The sequence below is a fragment of the Diadema antillarum genome, unplaced genomic scaffold (assembly GCF_040938485.1).
Source record: "Diadema antillarum isolate AM-2024a unplaced genomic scaffold, OU_Dant_1.0 seq00000376_RagTag, whole genome shotgun sequence".
NCBI lineage: Eukaryota > Metazoa > Echinodermata > Echinoidea > Diadematoida > Diadematidae > Diadema > Diadema antillarum.
In genome coordinates, this window is record NW_027271375.1 from 704481 (window position 1) to 722049 (window position 17569).

Genomic DNA, 17569 nt, shown 5'->3' on the forward strand with positions numbered 1-17569 from the left:
AAAATTTGAGGGTCTAATAAACAGTCATGTTCGCAAGCACATGACATATACTTAATGCGTATAATATACGGTCTCAATGTCTGAATCCACACATATAGAATATACACTGTATACTCACACACATTAGTGTGTCTAGTCTATTATATGTTATATATATATAATTTATATTATGTTATATATAATTACATACATAAACATACTATATATATATATATATATATATATATATATATATATATATATATATATTACATACATTTTTAATACCAAAACGAGTGAAGTCCATTCTTGTTAAGTTCAGATATTTGTGATTAAAGCTACTAGAAACAAAGAAAGTAAGAAAAGAATACAGGATACTTGAAATCATAACTTCTAGAATACTCATTGTTATGCCACATTAGTGAGGTATTACTGGAAAGGTTTAATTTAGCTCTATCTGATGATTTTGCAAATAAAACTCTTCATATATATATATATATATATATATATATATATATATAATTCACATTATTACTTTGCAATGAGCATACACAAACAAAAAGAGGCAGTCATTTATGAAAAGATGATGATTATTTTTATTGGAGACATTTCCATCAAATCATCAATCGACTATAAACATTACCAAGAGACTGATGTTAGTCAAGAAATCCTTTTTTTTTTTTTCTCAATTGAGAATTCAGTATTATTAATGTCTTGTTTTTTTTTTAACAAGCTTCTCTTTGAAATTAGCTGTCGTGAAAACCATAAATGAATATGCGTAGTTTCCATCATAGTGAAATGGGTAGCCAAACTTTACCAATCTAACCTATATATATTTTGCTGTGGTAAACATAATAGCGATGTATTTCTGTCCATAGTTAATGCGTATAGTACATAAATGAAGAACCGGGACTCTAGAAACAATGTAAATGACTCTAGAAACAATGTAAATGAACAATAGATAGCGTCCTTCATCTACTATTGTACCTTCAAGAAAATAAAACGGAGATTTTTTTTTTTCTGGCAATACTAGCTGCGGGAAGGCATTTGTATATTTTCAGCAGTCTGTAGTTTAAAAGAGACTTTTATCAGGTCGTCATCGGTTTACTAAAAGTACTTTAAATCATAGAGTTTTTAGCGACCAGTGTAACAAGTATAGTCATGACGTATTAGTCCAGCGCGTATCAGTTGAAGACTTGTGTTGTGAAGGCAATGACATTTTCGTTTTTGCTTAAGGCAATACAGCGGTATACTACATTTCATGGCAGCTAGCAAAGGAAGGCCTGACGCGATTCACGCATCTTTTTTTCCTTTGTTACATGTGCTATTTACATATGTAGGACCAATTTAAAAGCAGATTTGTTGACTTATGCAATGAGAGACATCGCTAAAGATAGATAGATAGATAGATAGATAGATAGATAGATAGATAGATAGATAGATAGATAGATAAAGATAGATAGATAGATACATAAAGATAGATAGATAGATAGATAGATAAAGATAGATAGATAGATAGATAGATAGATAGATAGATAAAGACAGAGAGACAGATAGATAGAGAAATGAATTGAGAGAGGGAGTGGTAGAGAGGGAGACAAACCGCTGTCTATCAATCCACTGATCGAACGAAAACCCATAAAAACGGTGTTGCAGTATTTCTGATATTTTAATATTATGATGTAAGCCTTGGATGTACCAAAAGGGGAATGTCAGTCTTCAGAGCAACAATCAAAGTACATTATTAACATCATTATCCACTTTCAATTAAAAAAAAAGAATATAACAATGATTTGTAATTTTTCTGTGTAAAGAGTAAAAACAAGGCAACAGTCCGTGATAAAAGGTCAGGGGTCATCTTTACAAGGCAGTTTTGGCGATGTTGTGTTCATCCACTTCGGTCGTAACGGAAAAGCCCGGGTTGTCATGTCCGGATTCTTCTCCCCTGAAAAAAAAATCAAAGAAATCCATCAAAAGGGAAGAAACAATTAAACAAAATGAGAGATAGTAAGAAAGTAAAGTTTGGTTTTGGTTGGTTTTGGTTTGGTTTATTTCTGCATTTTCTTTCTCCAAATACAATAACAAATGAAAACAAAGTGATACAGAGTATGCAAAAAAAGGAGAGTTTAACATACAATAAAAATCAATACAAGAAATGTTATTTTCATAACAACATCAGACTGTAAATACATGTGAATCAAAACAACATATTAAAGCATACTGCATTTATGAACAAAGGAGAAATCAATACAGGAGACCGTCATCATAAGCGGAACTTGACGTGGATGAGGCCCACACATGCTAAATATGTCCCGTGATTTAGACTCTGAATGGAGCTATTAGTAATCCTGCAATTCAAGAGTTCGTTCATTGCACATATTATCATTTCTTTGGGTAAATCCTTTCGCAATCTCTCTGAACTCAACACTTTAGGAGGGAAATCTCACCTTAAGAAACTTAATAGCAAAAAAAAAAATTAAAAAAAAAATATATATATAGCTGCTGAAAAACTGCTCATCCAATAATAGCTAGCCACAGGAGTTTCTAAAGAAATTTTGTAATTATGTCAGTGGTTGAAAGTTGCTGTCATAGGTTTGTAAATAACTGCATCATAATTTTCAATTTCATAAATAATAACCAATAATGAATAAATCTGCTGTGATATTGACGAATTTGGCCGCCAATGTTCACACCGTATACCAAAAGGCTTTCATGGGTATATGAATGGATAAGCGAGAACCCTTACTCTCTTGTCAAATCAAGGGTCAATGAAGTACTATGGAGTATACTGATTGATAAGAAAGATATATGCATACAAATATATTTCATACAATAATTTTCAAGGTGACACGTCATTTGCTCCTGCAACTATTGCTCAGATCATTTTCTCCAAGGATTTAGGGTTAGGGTTAGGATTGTGATATAGGGTTTTAGATTATTTTGATGTGAGTACATGTATTAGGATTAGGGTGAAATTTATATCAGTGGGTAGGTTTTATGATTGACTTTGCATGCAGATATTTCACGGGAGCAATAATTGTCGCAGGAGCAAATGCCATGGAACCAATTATCATAAATGCCAATGTGTAAGCGATAGCTCCTTACTTGGCTTCGGCCACGAGATTGGTCAGTTCGCTGACCGCTTCCGCAGCCTCCTGATCAGCAGTCTTGGTGCTCTCCTCCTGCGGAGCTGCATCGTTAGCGGGCGCTGTTGGCTTCGATGTTTCGGCTGCCTTCTCCTGGACCTCCTCGTACTCGGGTGGAATCACCTGCTGATCATCTGCAGTCTGTAATGATGATGATGATGATGATGATAATGATGATAATGATAATTATAATGATGCCAATAATGAAAATAATGATCCCCCTGATTGTAGGCTAGAGCCTTATCCACAATACTATATATACTCCTCTGTCCGTGTTAACATTATTAACGTTCGTTTCAAGTCATAATAGCGAGCATCGGACCTGAAACGCGAACACATCGGACCTCAAAGGCGACACTATTGGGCTAAAAGAAAAGAAGAAAGAAAGAAAGAAAGAAAGAAAGAAGGAAAGAAGAACGAAAGAAAGAAGGAAAGAAAGAAAGAAAGAAAGAAAGAAGAACGAAAGAAAGAAGGAAAGAAAGAAAGAAAGAAAAAAGAACGAAAGAAAGAAGGAAAGAAAGAAAGAAAGAAGAAAAAAAGAAAGAAAGAAAGAAAGAAAGAAGAACGAAAGAAAGAAGGAAAGAAAGAAAGAAAGAAAGAAAGAAGAAAGAAAGAAAGAAGAATGAAAGAAAGAAGGAAAGAAAGAAAGAAAGAAAGAAGAACGAAAGAAAGAAGGAAAGAAAGAAAGAAAGAAAGAAGAACGAAAGAAAGAAGGAAAGAAAGAAAGAAAGAAAAAAGAACGAAAGAAAGAAGGAAAGAAAGAAAGAAAGAAGAAAAAAAGAAAGAAAGAAAGAAAGAAAGAAGAACGAAAGAAAGAAGGAAAGAAAGAAAGAAAGAAAGAAAGAAGAAAGAAGGAAAGAAAGAAGAATGAAAGAAAGAAGGAAAGAAAGAAAGAAAGAAAGAAAGAAAGAAGAACGAAAGAAAGAAGGAAAGAAAGAAAGAAAGAAAGAAAGAAGAACGAAAGAAAGAAGGAAAGAAAGAAAGAAAGAAAAAAGAACGAAAGAAAGAAGGAAAGAAAGAAAGAAGAAAAAAAGAAAGAAAGAAAGAAAGAAAGAAGAACGAAAGAAAGAAGGAAAGAAAGAAAGAAAGAAAGAAAGAAGAAAGAAAGAAAGAAGAATGAAAGAAAGAAGGAAAGAAAGAAAGAAAGAAAGAAAGAAGAACGAAAGAAAGAAGGAAAGAAAGAAAGAAAGAAGAAAGAAAGAAAGAAAGAAAGAAGAATGAAAGAAAGAAGGAAAGAAAGAAAGAAAGAAAGAAGAACGAAAGAAAGAAAGAAAGAAAGAAAGAAAGAAAGAAGAAAGAAAGAAAGAAGAAAGAAAGAAAGTAAGAAGAACGAAAGAAAGAAAGAAAGAAGAAAGAAAGAAAGAAAATATGTATAAAATGTTTCCATTGTCCAACTCGAGGTCAAACCTTAAGCGGAGTGGTTGATGGGCCGTATACCATTCTAAGAAGACAGTGTTTTTCATTTTCAGACACTGTGAAACGGCGCACTTTTCATTTTGGTCACTCCGTGAAAAAGAATGTATGCTCACGACTGAATTTCCAACAAGACAGCTGTCTACAAAAGAAAATAATGTATTCGATAGTGACGTTTCAGAAATATTGGTTTCTTCTATCCTCAGTTCCATTTCAATTTATAATAATAATATGGTATTATTTATCCAGGGTAGCCTCTCCAGTGTTGCCACTGCTCTACCAGAGGGCCCTGTCCTTATTATTACCCTAGCGTTGCCATGCAGGTACCCATTTATACACCTGGGTCGAGAGGGACATCGTGGGTAGAACATCTTGTCCAAGGACGTAAGCGCTGAGCGGGACTCGAACTCGGGTCTTCCGATCGGGAGTCGGGAGTCTTATCCACTATGCCACAGCGCCCCCAATTTGTGTAGTTTATACTTTTGTAGCCCTATCATCGAAAAACAGAACTACATGCACTACAATTCTTATCAGAGTAGGATGTACGTTTAATTGATATATTGCATTGTGGACCTCACATTACTATTCGCTATGTTAAAGTTTTCTCGATGCTTCTTCTCGTCATGTCACTGTCATGCAAAAGTTGCCAAGTATGAGAACTTACTGCAATTTGCTCCGACTCGTCATGCTGCGATGATGTGGAAGACGAGGACGACGACGAAATCTCCGCCGTCACCACGATGGAATTCCCGCCATTGGCTGCCGGAGAGGGCTCATTCGCGCCGTCGTCTGCAGCTTGTTGTTTGGCAAAGGTATAACCAGTCTCACTAAGGATTTCGTTGTACTTCACCTGTGACAACCGCATGACGCGAAGAAAGTTTTAGACATAGCATTTGTTGTCTTGTACACTGACTTATCTTTACACGACAGTTCTACCAACAGTATGAGTGTCATAAACTTTGCTTATCTTCAGTTGGAAGTTGAAACACCTAGCCAGCATATTAAAAAATGCGATGAAAACCGAACGTTAGTGTCAGTTCTGACATGACGGTGTTTCTGGAAAAAAAAATGTTGATAATTTCATAGGAACATTACCTTAAAACTTTGAATCCTGAAAGATAACGGATTAATAGCAATTCAGGAACTATAGATTATTAATCAAGTCAATTACTGAAATTGAAATATTCTTTGTAAAATATAATTGATAGTTGCTGTTGACTTCTCTGTTACGTTGTTGAGCAAAGTTCGCTATTAATGATTAGTTATGATACTGTATAGACTGTTGGTTACCAACCAAAGCATCTTAAACACCAATATAGGTCTACATTAATCTTTTTTTTTTTTGGAGAAACAAAGAATCTGTGGAAATAGTTTATATTATACAATGTCTTTGGGACATGAAATGTAATCAAGATTTGCAGCTCATCAAATGCATTTTGTCTTACCTCTGATGAAGTTCTACAGTTATACGAATATAACGAGCAGTTGACCCATACATAGTGCTAGAATCAAAAACTTTTCTAATTTTGAAATGTATTACGCGCGTTACGTGAGCATATACTACACCATGTACCTTTTGTGTGTGGGTGTAAGTTTATACGTCAGTAGTCCTATCTCAGTAAGGTGTAGTGAATAACATTATTATAATACTTGTGTGTGTTCATGTGCTTGTGTGGGCGTAAACGCGCTCGCTTGATTATGAGTGCGTAAAGCGTTGCGTCCGTACCTGTGTCGACACATCAACTTCGTCGACAGGGGCTTTCTTCTTCGGAAGCTCGCTGCCGCCGTTTGAGGCCGGAACGGTGGAATAGTCGTTGCCCTCTCGAACGTCGGTGAATTCCTCGACAGGGAGTTTCTGCTGCAGCTCGAGATCTAACTCGTCGGCAGGCTTCTTGCTGTAAAATTACAAGCAATAACATTAAAGATGGAATATTATTATCCACAAACATGCACGTGGATTCAGTGAATGTAGGCACTATCTGTAGTGCAAGAATCAAACATATCCGTTCAAAAGTTTAAAATTTCTGATTATTTGATTCAATACTATTATGTGCGGGCATCGCTGGATGAGAAGGCTTCAATGATTAATGATGTCACAGCTGGGGAACGACATAAAGAAAATGTAGAAAGAATTCTACAAAATATCACTTATTATCATGAAAACTACACGTTCCCTCATCGTATTACTGACGTAAGGGTCATACATTCCCCCTTCTTCAGAATGAAGTAAGTCAAGTATTTTGTTACTATGCTAGAAAAATGAAAATAAAATTGTATAGTTTGAATAATTACGTAGTTTTTATTTAAAAATGCCAGTTCATACTACACTTGATTTTATACTATTTGACACGTGATCATGATTTTGATCATATTGTCATTCTTGAGTAGTAGAAAAGATTATGAAGAAACAGGTCGTATATTAATGATGGCGATACTGTTGCATGATTTGATTCATCACCTCCTCGACATGTAGTACCCAATGCCACCAGCGACGAGGGCAAGACCTGCCACGGACCCGATAACAATCAGGGCAATGGCCCATGGCTCCAGGGTCGGCGGAGGCTCCGTCACCACTGCCGGCATTCCGGCGAAACCGATGTTCTCCTGGTGGAAGATAAATGCAACGGCGACAACCACGACGATGATTGATTGAGCAATGTCTCCGTGGACTAGGATTTGACAGACACGTCAGAATTTTGTACCTTTCCTTATCATGCACAATCTCCAGCCAATGTTTATAATTCAACGAGTTTTTGGTTGTACCAAAGTACGCGGTTGAAAGTCTGTGAAAATTTCGCGCCATCAAACCAAGGAGGAGCGTAATTAAACCAATGTTTAGCGAAATGAACGCTGGCTACCATAATCAGAAGGTTTAAAGAATGTACAAGAAAAAAATAGTCAGGTTTAGATGCTGATCTATCCAGACCATGGATCAAAGGTCGTGGAAATTGGTTAGTCATTACCACATTCTACCAAGAACTCATCTTCATGTTAGACCCTCCCCCTCCCCCGTCCTCCCTGCTGATGATCGTTAGCAGAAACATCGTTAAAATAGCGACAATTTTCAAGGTATCGTTACTGAAATGTCATCGCACTGACCCCATCTTCCACGACATTCGATTCATTGTCTCTACCTACCGTCTCGCATGAGACTAGTTTGTTGATTTTAAATAGTATGGATGATACCGCTGCCGTTTTTCACGGAAACCATAGAGGAAATTCAGCGAGAACGGGTACCTTCTCTTTAAGAATCAATTAGCAAACTATTATGATTCTCTGTTATCTTCAGCCACCTTTGGTCAAAATTTGGTATTTGAAATTTTGAGTGAATTTGAGTGAATTTGTTATTATAAAGAGGACTTCATGTTGAGAGGTGCGATCAGTTTATTGTACACGACACCAGAGGTGGCCCGGTGGCCCTGGACCACCGAAATGCATGTCGGGCCACCACTTTTACGAAAAGATCAGTTTTGGTGATCCGATCGGGCCACCAAAGATTCGTGAGTGTGTCGATTTGGTTTTTTTTCCACTCAGGTAAGGTGAGAATAACTCAGTGCTCAGTATTGCATAACTGCACGCATTTCAGCAGATGCCAGGATCAGAGTTGCAAGATAATCTTCATTTAGTCTGTTTCACTGCCAAATTCGGCCATTTTTTTTTCCATCTGCCATCTAAATTTCATATTTCCAACAATAGAAGTAGGCATATCATTTTTTAAATACGTGATATCACGGTAATTATGTTTATGCCGCAATCCAATATTAGATATGTGCGGTGCACTTAGTTATAGTAAGTTGCAGTATAATGCGTGCCAATTGTAGATGATTATCAAGGGTTATAGTAATTATCAATGTTAATAATCATTGTATCAATTTGATTGTAACAATAATAATTTATCGTATACTAACCTTTTCATTTTATAATGTTTTTCTTTCCTAATTGTTAGTCACTATACGTGATATTTGACGCACTTTGTCATATGTCTTGGAATATTTACTTATAATCACTATGTTTGTTGTACAGTTTGTAATGATTTGTTAATCTTTATATACATATATCGATTATTTATTTGTTTTTTTCGGGCCACCAAAAATGCAAATTTGATTTTTTTTTTAAGTTTGTGGTGAGCTTGATGTATGCAGCTATGTATACGTGTATGTAGGTATATATATATATATATATATATATATATATATATACATATATATATATATATATATATATATATATATATATATATATATATATCATTTACCTCCAGATTCTGCACGACCTCCTCGTCTGTCAAGAAGGCTTCTTGTTGCTCCGAAGTCAGCATGACGTTGCTGGAGTCGATGGGATTCCGCACGTAGTAGTCCACCTGTGTCTGTGTGGCCAGCAGTCGTCGTCGCCGCGAGCTCGCCACGGGATCCTCGTAGTCTGTTACGGCCACAATGATAACATCCTCGGGTCTGCGCGAATATGTTCAATTCAATTCAATTCAATTCATTTATTTTCATACTTCTCATTTATGAATATTACATCAGAAATAATAGTACAAGTTCTTTTACCTTGTCAACAATGTGCAAAAACAAACAATATACATGGTAACAACACAGTAATTGTAATGATAACTGGTCGAAATCGAAATGGGGTTGAACCAAGAAATCGGGACCTACGGGACTGTATAAGCCCCGTGTAATCAGTGTTTGTGGAAAAGAAACAGCGAACGGATAGAAGATTAGACCAGGCAATTTTATGATATACCAAATAAGAGAAAAATGGTATGCCTATGTGGTTAAAAAAGGAAGAAGAAGCAAAAAAAAAAAAAAAAAACCAAGCAAACAACTATACTAAAAATGTGAATCATCATTGTGACCGAGCCATCATTCGTTTCCGGAGTAGAATATGATTTACATAATTATAGGGCCTACTTTGGTATACACTAAACTGTTGTTGCATTAAAACTATCACAAGGTTATATTCAGTAAAACACCAAAAGTGACAGTGGTCTTTAGAGCAATATATTTTTTTTCCCTTTGTCATTAATTCCTTGATAGTCCTTGACATTTATTTATGTTACTCATCACTGCTTAATCGTTACAGCTCGTTACAATATATTTTCTTCTTTTTCTTAATATTTTCATGTAAAACGGGAAATCTGGTGAAGAGTAAACACGTGGGGTCATAACATCATCACTTCATCGAACTTTTTCTGTGCGATTTCGCTGTTTCCTCCTTTTAAACATCCAAGACTTCACCCCTTCATGCGTTTCTTACTTTCATTGTTTCTTTGGCTTTTTTACCTGATTACGCTTACACTCTCTGCAATTTGAGTCCACTCTATTCATTTATAAAGTCATCCTTAACGCGGAACTAATTTCTGGTTTGATACTGTCGGGATACTTCTGTTGTAAAGAGAAATAAATCAGTATTATGTTGATTTTACATATAAGTTCTAAAATTGTAACATCCGAAATATTATGTGTGTTGTTGCCCATTTTGCCCAGAACCGACCGTGCAAATTCAGACGATGAGAGGTCGATTTTTAAAAGCAAATTTGCGCATGCGCAGATTTTTTTTGTTTGTTTCCTCTCCAAAATTTTAAGCTCCTCACTGTAACACACGGGGGGGGGGGGTACACCTTGGCACACAAAGAGTTAACCGTATTTTTCCCTCAACATTTCTTCTGATTGTTTCAGAAACTAAGCCAACACTCACCCAACAGTCAAAGTTCCCCCTTTGCAGGCTCCTTCGTTCGACAGGCAGTACATGTTGGTTTGTTCTGCTATCACTTCTTTGAAGTTCTGCTGATCGAACTGCGATCATGACATCACAAACATGGAAGAAAAAAAAATGATGTTACTGCACGGCTTGCATAAATCGTTGATTCGTTGTACAGTATTGTGATTTTGATTTTACCACCAATCTAATAATTCTACCATTGATGCAATGTATCTTGTTCTTTCCAGTATTCTTAATTCATTTTGAAATGCAATAATTTGTTATTGCTCTGATACTCATAAAAAACAATATCATTATCATTGTTGTCTACCAGCATCATCACAATTATTCCATCATCATCATCATCATCACCATCATCATCATCACCATCATCATCACTATCCTCAGAATTACTCTATCTTTATCTGTGATATTGCATTTTCACACATTTTGACAAAAATTTTTGAAGGAGAGGCGTACTTCTTCCTTGGAGCCTTCAACTACGACGCTAATCTTGCCCATCTCCTCGGCATTGGGATCGGACCCTTCCGTGGGGTTCGGTTCGGTCGCCCGAGGCTCGGTCTGTCGTGGCTCGGTGGGCTCCGGTGTGTTGGTGGACCTTCGCGTCGGCTCGATTGCCACGGTAGTAGCAAACTCGGTGGGTGGTGGCGTCGTCAAAGGCGGGGCGATCGATGACGGTGGGGGTGGAGGTGGAGATGGAGGTGGCGGAGGCGGTGGAGTGCGAGTGCCGCTCGGCGGAGTCGGCGTTGGCTCCGGAGTGGGATCGACGGTGTCGAAAGTAGGAGGAGGCGGCGGGATGGACGGAGGCGGTGGTGGAGGCGTTCTGGCGGTTGGCATGACCGTCTGTAGCGTCACGCCGGTAAACGTGCTAAAGTCGGTCACTGAAAAAAAAAATCAAATTATTTTCATTCGAGGTTATCAATATGTATAGGAAACGAGAATGCAGATTGGAAATATAATTTGACCAACAAAAATAATTTAAATTCCTCTCTGGAGAGAGAAACACGAATGAAACAATTTCTCTTTAGAAGTAGAAATATCAATATAAATTCAGAATTAAAGATATATTGTTAACAAATATAGTACTGATGTTACAATTAATAAAGAAGTGTTTCCACAAGAGCTTAAAGTCAGATTGAAAAATACGAATGTAAGTGAGCGCAGTGTTCGAGTTCTGGACACTGAAGATTTCTACTTTTCAAAAAACTTAGACTTATCGCAGTAACTTTATAAAATTCGATCATATATTGTAAAAGACTGTTATAGGAAGAGGAAGCAAATAAAAAAAGAAATAATACTGAAAGAGCCAAGTAATAGATATATGGAAATTTCTTGTTTCTGTTAAAGTTAACATGAAGGATTGCTGAGTAAAAGAGTCATACAGTAATCAGAGGGACAAAGTTATTCAAAGCATTTGGAATAATGTGTATTTTACGCAGATGTACACATCGATGTGTTTATGACATAGAATGACAGCAAATATCTGTTTGTATGAGGGATCTTCATGGATCATGTAGATTTTAGATTAATTCACAAATGATTCTAACTGAAATGTTATCTATTATTTATAATCATCATTAATCTTGTTTATCTGAACATCAAGATCCTTAATCATCATTACTATGAACATTTAGTCCTATTATAATCATCATCATGAATCTTATCTGTATTCTTTCTTCAAATCGGTTGAAGAGAAGGGAAGGGGATAATGTTATAATACACCCAGCTCCACTTGAACCCTCACTCCCCATCACCCCCCCCCCCCCCCACACACACACACACACAAACAATTGCCCGACTGTCTACACCCTTGGTGAGTAGACATTAACTTCAACTACTGGTTATCGCGGCATTCACGTTGCTGACGCAAACTCTAACCACAAGTTCAATCATTAACTTTGAGGCAGTTACGCCCGAAAAAAAAAAATAATAAAAGCAAAGAAAGAAACTGCACGAACACATGTTGACTTAAGTTCCGCACTATGTTTTATGTTACCTTTGCTAAACAGCATAAAAACTGAACAAACCGCATGGTGTATAGTTTTGTGAAAAATCGGACCTTAGACGAAAAAAGAGGCATAAGCTTTTGCGGAAAACTGACATTAAACAGTGACATGCATGTTATATCTTTAAAAGCTTTCACTGATAACTGACATTAAACAGCAACCGTCCGGGCGCGCGCGCCCCCTGCAACTCGGATCCTGTAATAGCATGGCCTCACAAGTTTCCAATTGACCTACACCAGCAAAAAGAAAACTTGAATCATTTCCTTTCCTCATGCATCACGTTTCCCATTTTGTCGTTTTGCGATGTCTAGAGAGGTGCCAAACACTAAGAAATTTAGGGAATAGTTGCAGTTGGAAATCATTACTTTTGATCGCAACTGATTGACAAACTGCCCTACTTCGACGTAAATAATTTGTCAATCAGTTGCAATGAAAACATGTCGACAGAAGAAATTCATGAATTTGAAGCATTATTTTGATGATGTCTCTGTGCGCAAGCCATCAAAGTTAAAGGACAAGTTCACCTTCATAAACATAAGGATTGAGAGAATGTAGCAACATTAGTAGAACACATCATTGAAAGTTTGAGGAAAATCAGACAATCCGTTCAAAAGTTATGAATTTTTGAAGTTTTTGTGCAGTAACCGCTGGATGAGAAGACTACTGCAGTGTATGAATAACTTAGATGTCACATGCGTACAACAATATAAGGAAAATATAAAGAGAATTTCACAAAATGCCATCTTCTGAAAAAAGTACACATTCCCCCGACTCGTTACCGACAAATGTTATGGGTAATATTATTCCCCCTGCCTTTAGAAAGAGGCAAGTCAAGAGCTCTTTTATTATGCGAAAAAAGTGAAAATATGTTGAATTTTCGTTTACATTTTCTTTATACTGTTGTACGCATATGACTCACAAGCTGTAGTAGTCTCCTCATCCAGCGGTTCCAACACAAAAATTTTAAAAATTCATAACTTTTGCATCGATTGTCCGATTTTCCTCAAACTTTCACTGATGTGTTCTACTAATATTGTTGCATTCTCTCAATCCTTATGTTTATGAAGGTGAACTTGTCCTTTAATGAGTTTACCATATTATGATGGCATTATTATTAGGACATGTGCTTGCGGCTGTAAGTTGAGACCATAGATATATATATATATATCAATATATAATTATCACAATTCGGAGGAAACTCTATGTGGAACTTTAATCACAATCCACAATTTTCTCACTCTAGGTTCGATTCGGATGAAACCTCTACCATTCCATTTTGTCTGAATGAGGCCAGGAATTACCATACTTTAAAGGGATCGTATTGTTTTGGTTGAGACTTAACTTCAGGTTTTTATCATTTTTTGGTGAGATAGTGAGAAACCTCTCATGGAATATGAAAGACCATGTAATTCCATGAAGATTTCAACCTTTATTTGATGAAAATTGATTTTGAAATGGCTGAGATATCCAAAACAGAGTGATCCACATTTTATTACGATCGTTTTGTTTCACTTTTGTTTTTGGATGTTTCAGCAATTCCAAACCCGATTTTTATCAAATAATTTTGAATTCCCTTTAAAATGGTATGTTGTGTAATATTTCTTAACTGTTTTCTTGGTATCTCGCAAAAAAGTTAAAGCCCAATTTTCATCTCCACCAATACTGTACCTCCTAGTGCTTGTTGACAGTCTATTTTTATATCATATACATGTATTTCATTATGTGAAACACCATCCATTTCCCAGTTTACAGATGTTTGTATATGTATTTCAACTTATCTCACAATGCTTATCTGTTAACAGTCTATTGTCAGTTGATCTATTTAGCTTTTTTTTTTCATTTGAATCTACAATAATGGCAACGTGAATAAACAATGATGATGTAGATTACTCTTTGACCAGTATCTATAGATTTGATTCATTGTTAAGAGCAAGAATGAGTTTACCTTTGTAAACTGCATATTCAATGCAATATATTTTAAACCGGCTATTATATATTTCCCACTGTATTCCATATCATATTTGAAACAAATTTTAACATATTTCCCACTGTATCTTTAATGCAATATCTGAAACAGATGATAATATATTACCCACTGACTTGAAATAAACTAGTTGCTGAACATGCACGCAACTTCGAAACGATAGTTACATTTTCATCTACCAAATACATATGAATACAGACATTATTGACATTGACTGCATGCTACTCAAAACTGGCAACTAAAATAGGAATATAGTTATCAATTTATAGAACAAACATTACCATTATTATCAATAGGACTATACTGACTGGAAGATCAAACAAGCCGTCTTCCTTTTCCTTTGATTAATGTCCCTTTGCCTATCTTTGCTTTTCAAATAAATAGATGGTTATCACACACACGTAGCGAACATAGAATGTGGTTTAGAATTTAATCATTAACCTTGCAGAAGTTACACCCAATTTCAATGACATCATTATCGGACAGTGCACTTGGTGAAGAATACAAAGAAGGTGTAGAGTTAATCAACAGGGGGTGGGGGGGGGGGGAGGTAGAGCAGGAATAGCCCCGAGTGCTGCAGTTTGGAATCAAATATTGTTTCAGAGGAGAAATTAAACACACAATGTTCATACGAGTAGAGGTATAAGAACCTACGCAAGTACGCCTACACGTGTGTCAAATCATTTAAAACCAAGACATTCGTCTAAAAATATTTGCAAGTCATCTTATTATGACGTTAGAGTATAACAAGGTCTTTCTGATCTACTCATGATGTGGTCACAAGGTTTTCTACATCTTGCAGATTTGAATATATATATATATATATATATATATATGTGTGTGTGTGTGTGTGTGTGTGTGTGTGTGTTATCGTATTACACTATAATGATGAAACATTACTAATCGTTCTGATGTTCCTTCATTATTCCTTAGCATTAGGCCTATATGACATTACAAAAAAAAAACATTAGTGATATAAGACTTGGAATTAATATCAAAACTCTATACACTCGACAGGCTGATTGACATGCAAATAGGAAATCATTATCTTACACGACTTCCTTGCGTCACGTCTATTTTTTAGTGCTTTACCTATATAAACCCCCTTGTCAATTCGTCCGTTATATACCGCGAAAAGTTTCAAATGTCACATGGTGTCCCCAAAAACAAAATGACAATTTCGTATAGCGGCATATCTCTTTCAAATTTAATATCCAGGATGATGCCTGTTCACAAGTAATAAGTAAAACTCTGAAGTCGGTGCATTTCAAGATTATTTTGAATCAATAGTTCATGTTTACTGTATAACAATGCAGCAAGTCCATGCGGTGACATACAAAGATTTTGTTTTGATACCAGCATCTTTGATTTGTTGTTGCTTTTTCAACATCTTTTCGATTATCGTTGTTTTACTTATTATATTTGCTTTTATTTCTGTGTGTGCTCGATAGATATTTACGGGGTTTCGAAACATGTACGTTGCAACGTAACATACTCAACGTTTTCCATCATTTCCAGAAATTTAATTTTATACGAACTGAACTTTCTGATCAGTAACTGACAAGAGTCAATCGGAAAGTTAATAATGTACATGGTGTGAACTGGTGTATCTTCATTTTTGCTTTCCAGAAACTTGCTTCATTACTAGAATGTGCGTAGAATGGAATGTTCATTCTGATCTCTGTCTTCAAAAAAAAAAATTAATTTCTCTTTTCGCTTACGAGTATGTGAACGCTGGGTTGTGACAATAACGTTTAGAATAGAACGTTTTAGTATGTACATGTTTGATATGAATATGAGATAGCATTTCACGTTATCTGATGTCGGCTTGCATGGTCTGGTGTTGCGTTTTTACGAAGTACATATCACGTATACACATTTGTTTGTATTTCATTCCGGAACTTTCGGATGAAAATAAGTTATGGTCTGTTATTTCGGCTCAGTAGGCCTATATTAGGGACATTCAGGGGTATCCACTTGTTAATTGCGCCATGTTCTATTATACTCCTGTTGTACTCTTTTGCAGGAACATAAACGAATACAGATATACATATGAATCAATGAATGTGACATAACAAATACTTATTTCAGTCCGAGAAAGACGGACTTAAAAGATAATAAATACTTGTTTGATTGGCGTAAATATTTCTGGTAACTATCATGGATGTACCTATAATGCATATAAACTCAAAAGGCGGCAAAACGAAAATCAACTGCAAGACTCTTTAAAGGTATGTAGAATGGACTTAGTTATACATATCTTGCGTTAACCTTCAACTGTCTTTAAAGGTATTTATGGATGGTTGACCTACATCTTTCAGATGTTCAATGTTAGAGAATTAAATGTTACCCTTTACCAAATCTTGTTAGTAACAGGTCGAAGGAAAGCGTACTTTTTTACAATTTTAAAAAGAAGAATATTGTGGAATTCTCTTTATATTTTTTCTCGCCCTCGTGTGACATCACGAATTAATTGTTTAATCTTCTTATCATGAATCCAGCCAAAGCCTTACAAGATTATTAAGTTTCGGACAGACTGTACGGTTTTCCTTATACACTGCACTAGAAGATGTGTACTAAATTGAAGTACGAATATTTCTGCCTTCATTGCATCCATGTGCATATTAAACATACTATATTCGCCTCTAAAGGCTAAGACTGGTTAAGCTGTCTCGTTGGGAAACTCACCCATTGTTTCCGTGGTACTGTCGGAGCCTCCGTGTATGCTGAGAAGGACCAAGACCACGGACCAAAAGCGTATGACCTCCATGATGCTTCGAATCTTCGTCCCTGTGTAGGGAAGGCGCTCCGAGAGAAGAAATTCTAGTCCCGCGTGATGTACAAATCGCGAAGAAGAACGAAGAATGTATTAAGAGAAGACTGCAGTGTCTGTATACACAGTCAGTTGTGGTGTCTACTGTTGTCGATGGTCCGTAAGTGATGTTCGAGCCCAGTGTAGTTGTGGTCCTACCTACCTGTGCTACTTCCCTTGCTCACTGAATAATGCTAGTACTCGTAAATGCACTTATACAAACGCAGGACACACGCACAATTGGATGACCAAGTTGTGTTTGCGCAAGGAGTTCCAAAGTCTTCCCAACTCAAAGATCTCCAAACACACTGATTTGCTTCAGGTTTGTGTTTGCCGATGCGGAGGGTGATATCGCGTGAGGCCGGAGGTCTGCATGGGTACACACTTTAGGCGCCCGCGCATGCCATTGGTCCAATGTTGTTTTCTCTTGCAACATAGAGCTACTCCACCAGGCACGAAACAGCCATGATCACATGGAAAAAAAATCATGAGTTGTTCTCACGTA

General features: G+C 36.4%; 1 protein-coding gene across 1 annotated transcript; it reads right to left on the reverse strand.

Moving 5' to 3' along the window:
* Window positions 1–1486: 1486 nt before the first annotated feature.
* LOC139731488 (uncharacterized) lies at window positions 1487–17234 on the reverse strand. The gene is made up of 9 exons (XM_071642372.1): window positions 16941–17234; window positions 10722–11143; window positions 10239–10336; window positions 8794–8989; window positions 6997–7142; window positions 6265–6433; window positions 5203–5388; window positions 3085–3266; window positions 1487–1924 (listed from the first exon to the last, which is right to left on the reverse strand). The coding sequence occupies exons 1-9, from the start codon at window positions 17020–17022 to the stop codon at window positions 1840–1842; spliced, it is 1566 nt and encodes a 521-aa protein (XP_071498473.1). The 5' UTR covers window positions 17023–17234; the 3' UTR covers window positions 1487–1839.
* Window positions 17235–17569: the final 335 nt, after the last annotated feature.

Coding starts and splice junctions, on each gene's coding strand:
- LOC139731488 (XM_071642372.1), bottom strand. CDS start 17,022: ATGGAGGTCATACGCTTTTGGTCCGTGGTCTTGGTCCTTCTCAGCATA. Junction 10,337..10,721: donor TTGAAGGCTCCAAGGAAGAA/GTACGCCTCTCC, acceptor TCATGATCGCAG/TTCGATCAGCAGAACTTCAA. Junction 1,925..3,084: donor AATCTCGTGGCCGAAGCCAA/GTAAGGAGCTAT, acceptor TTTTTTTTTCAG/GGGAGAAGAATCCGGACATG.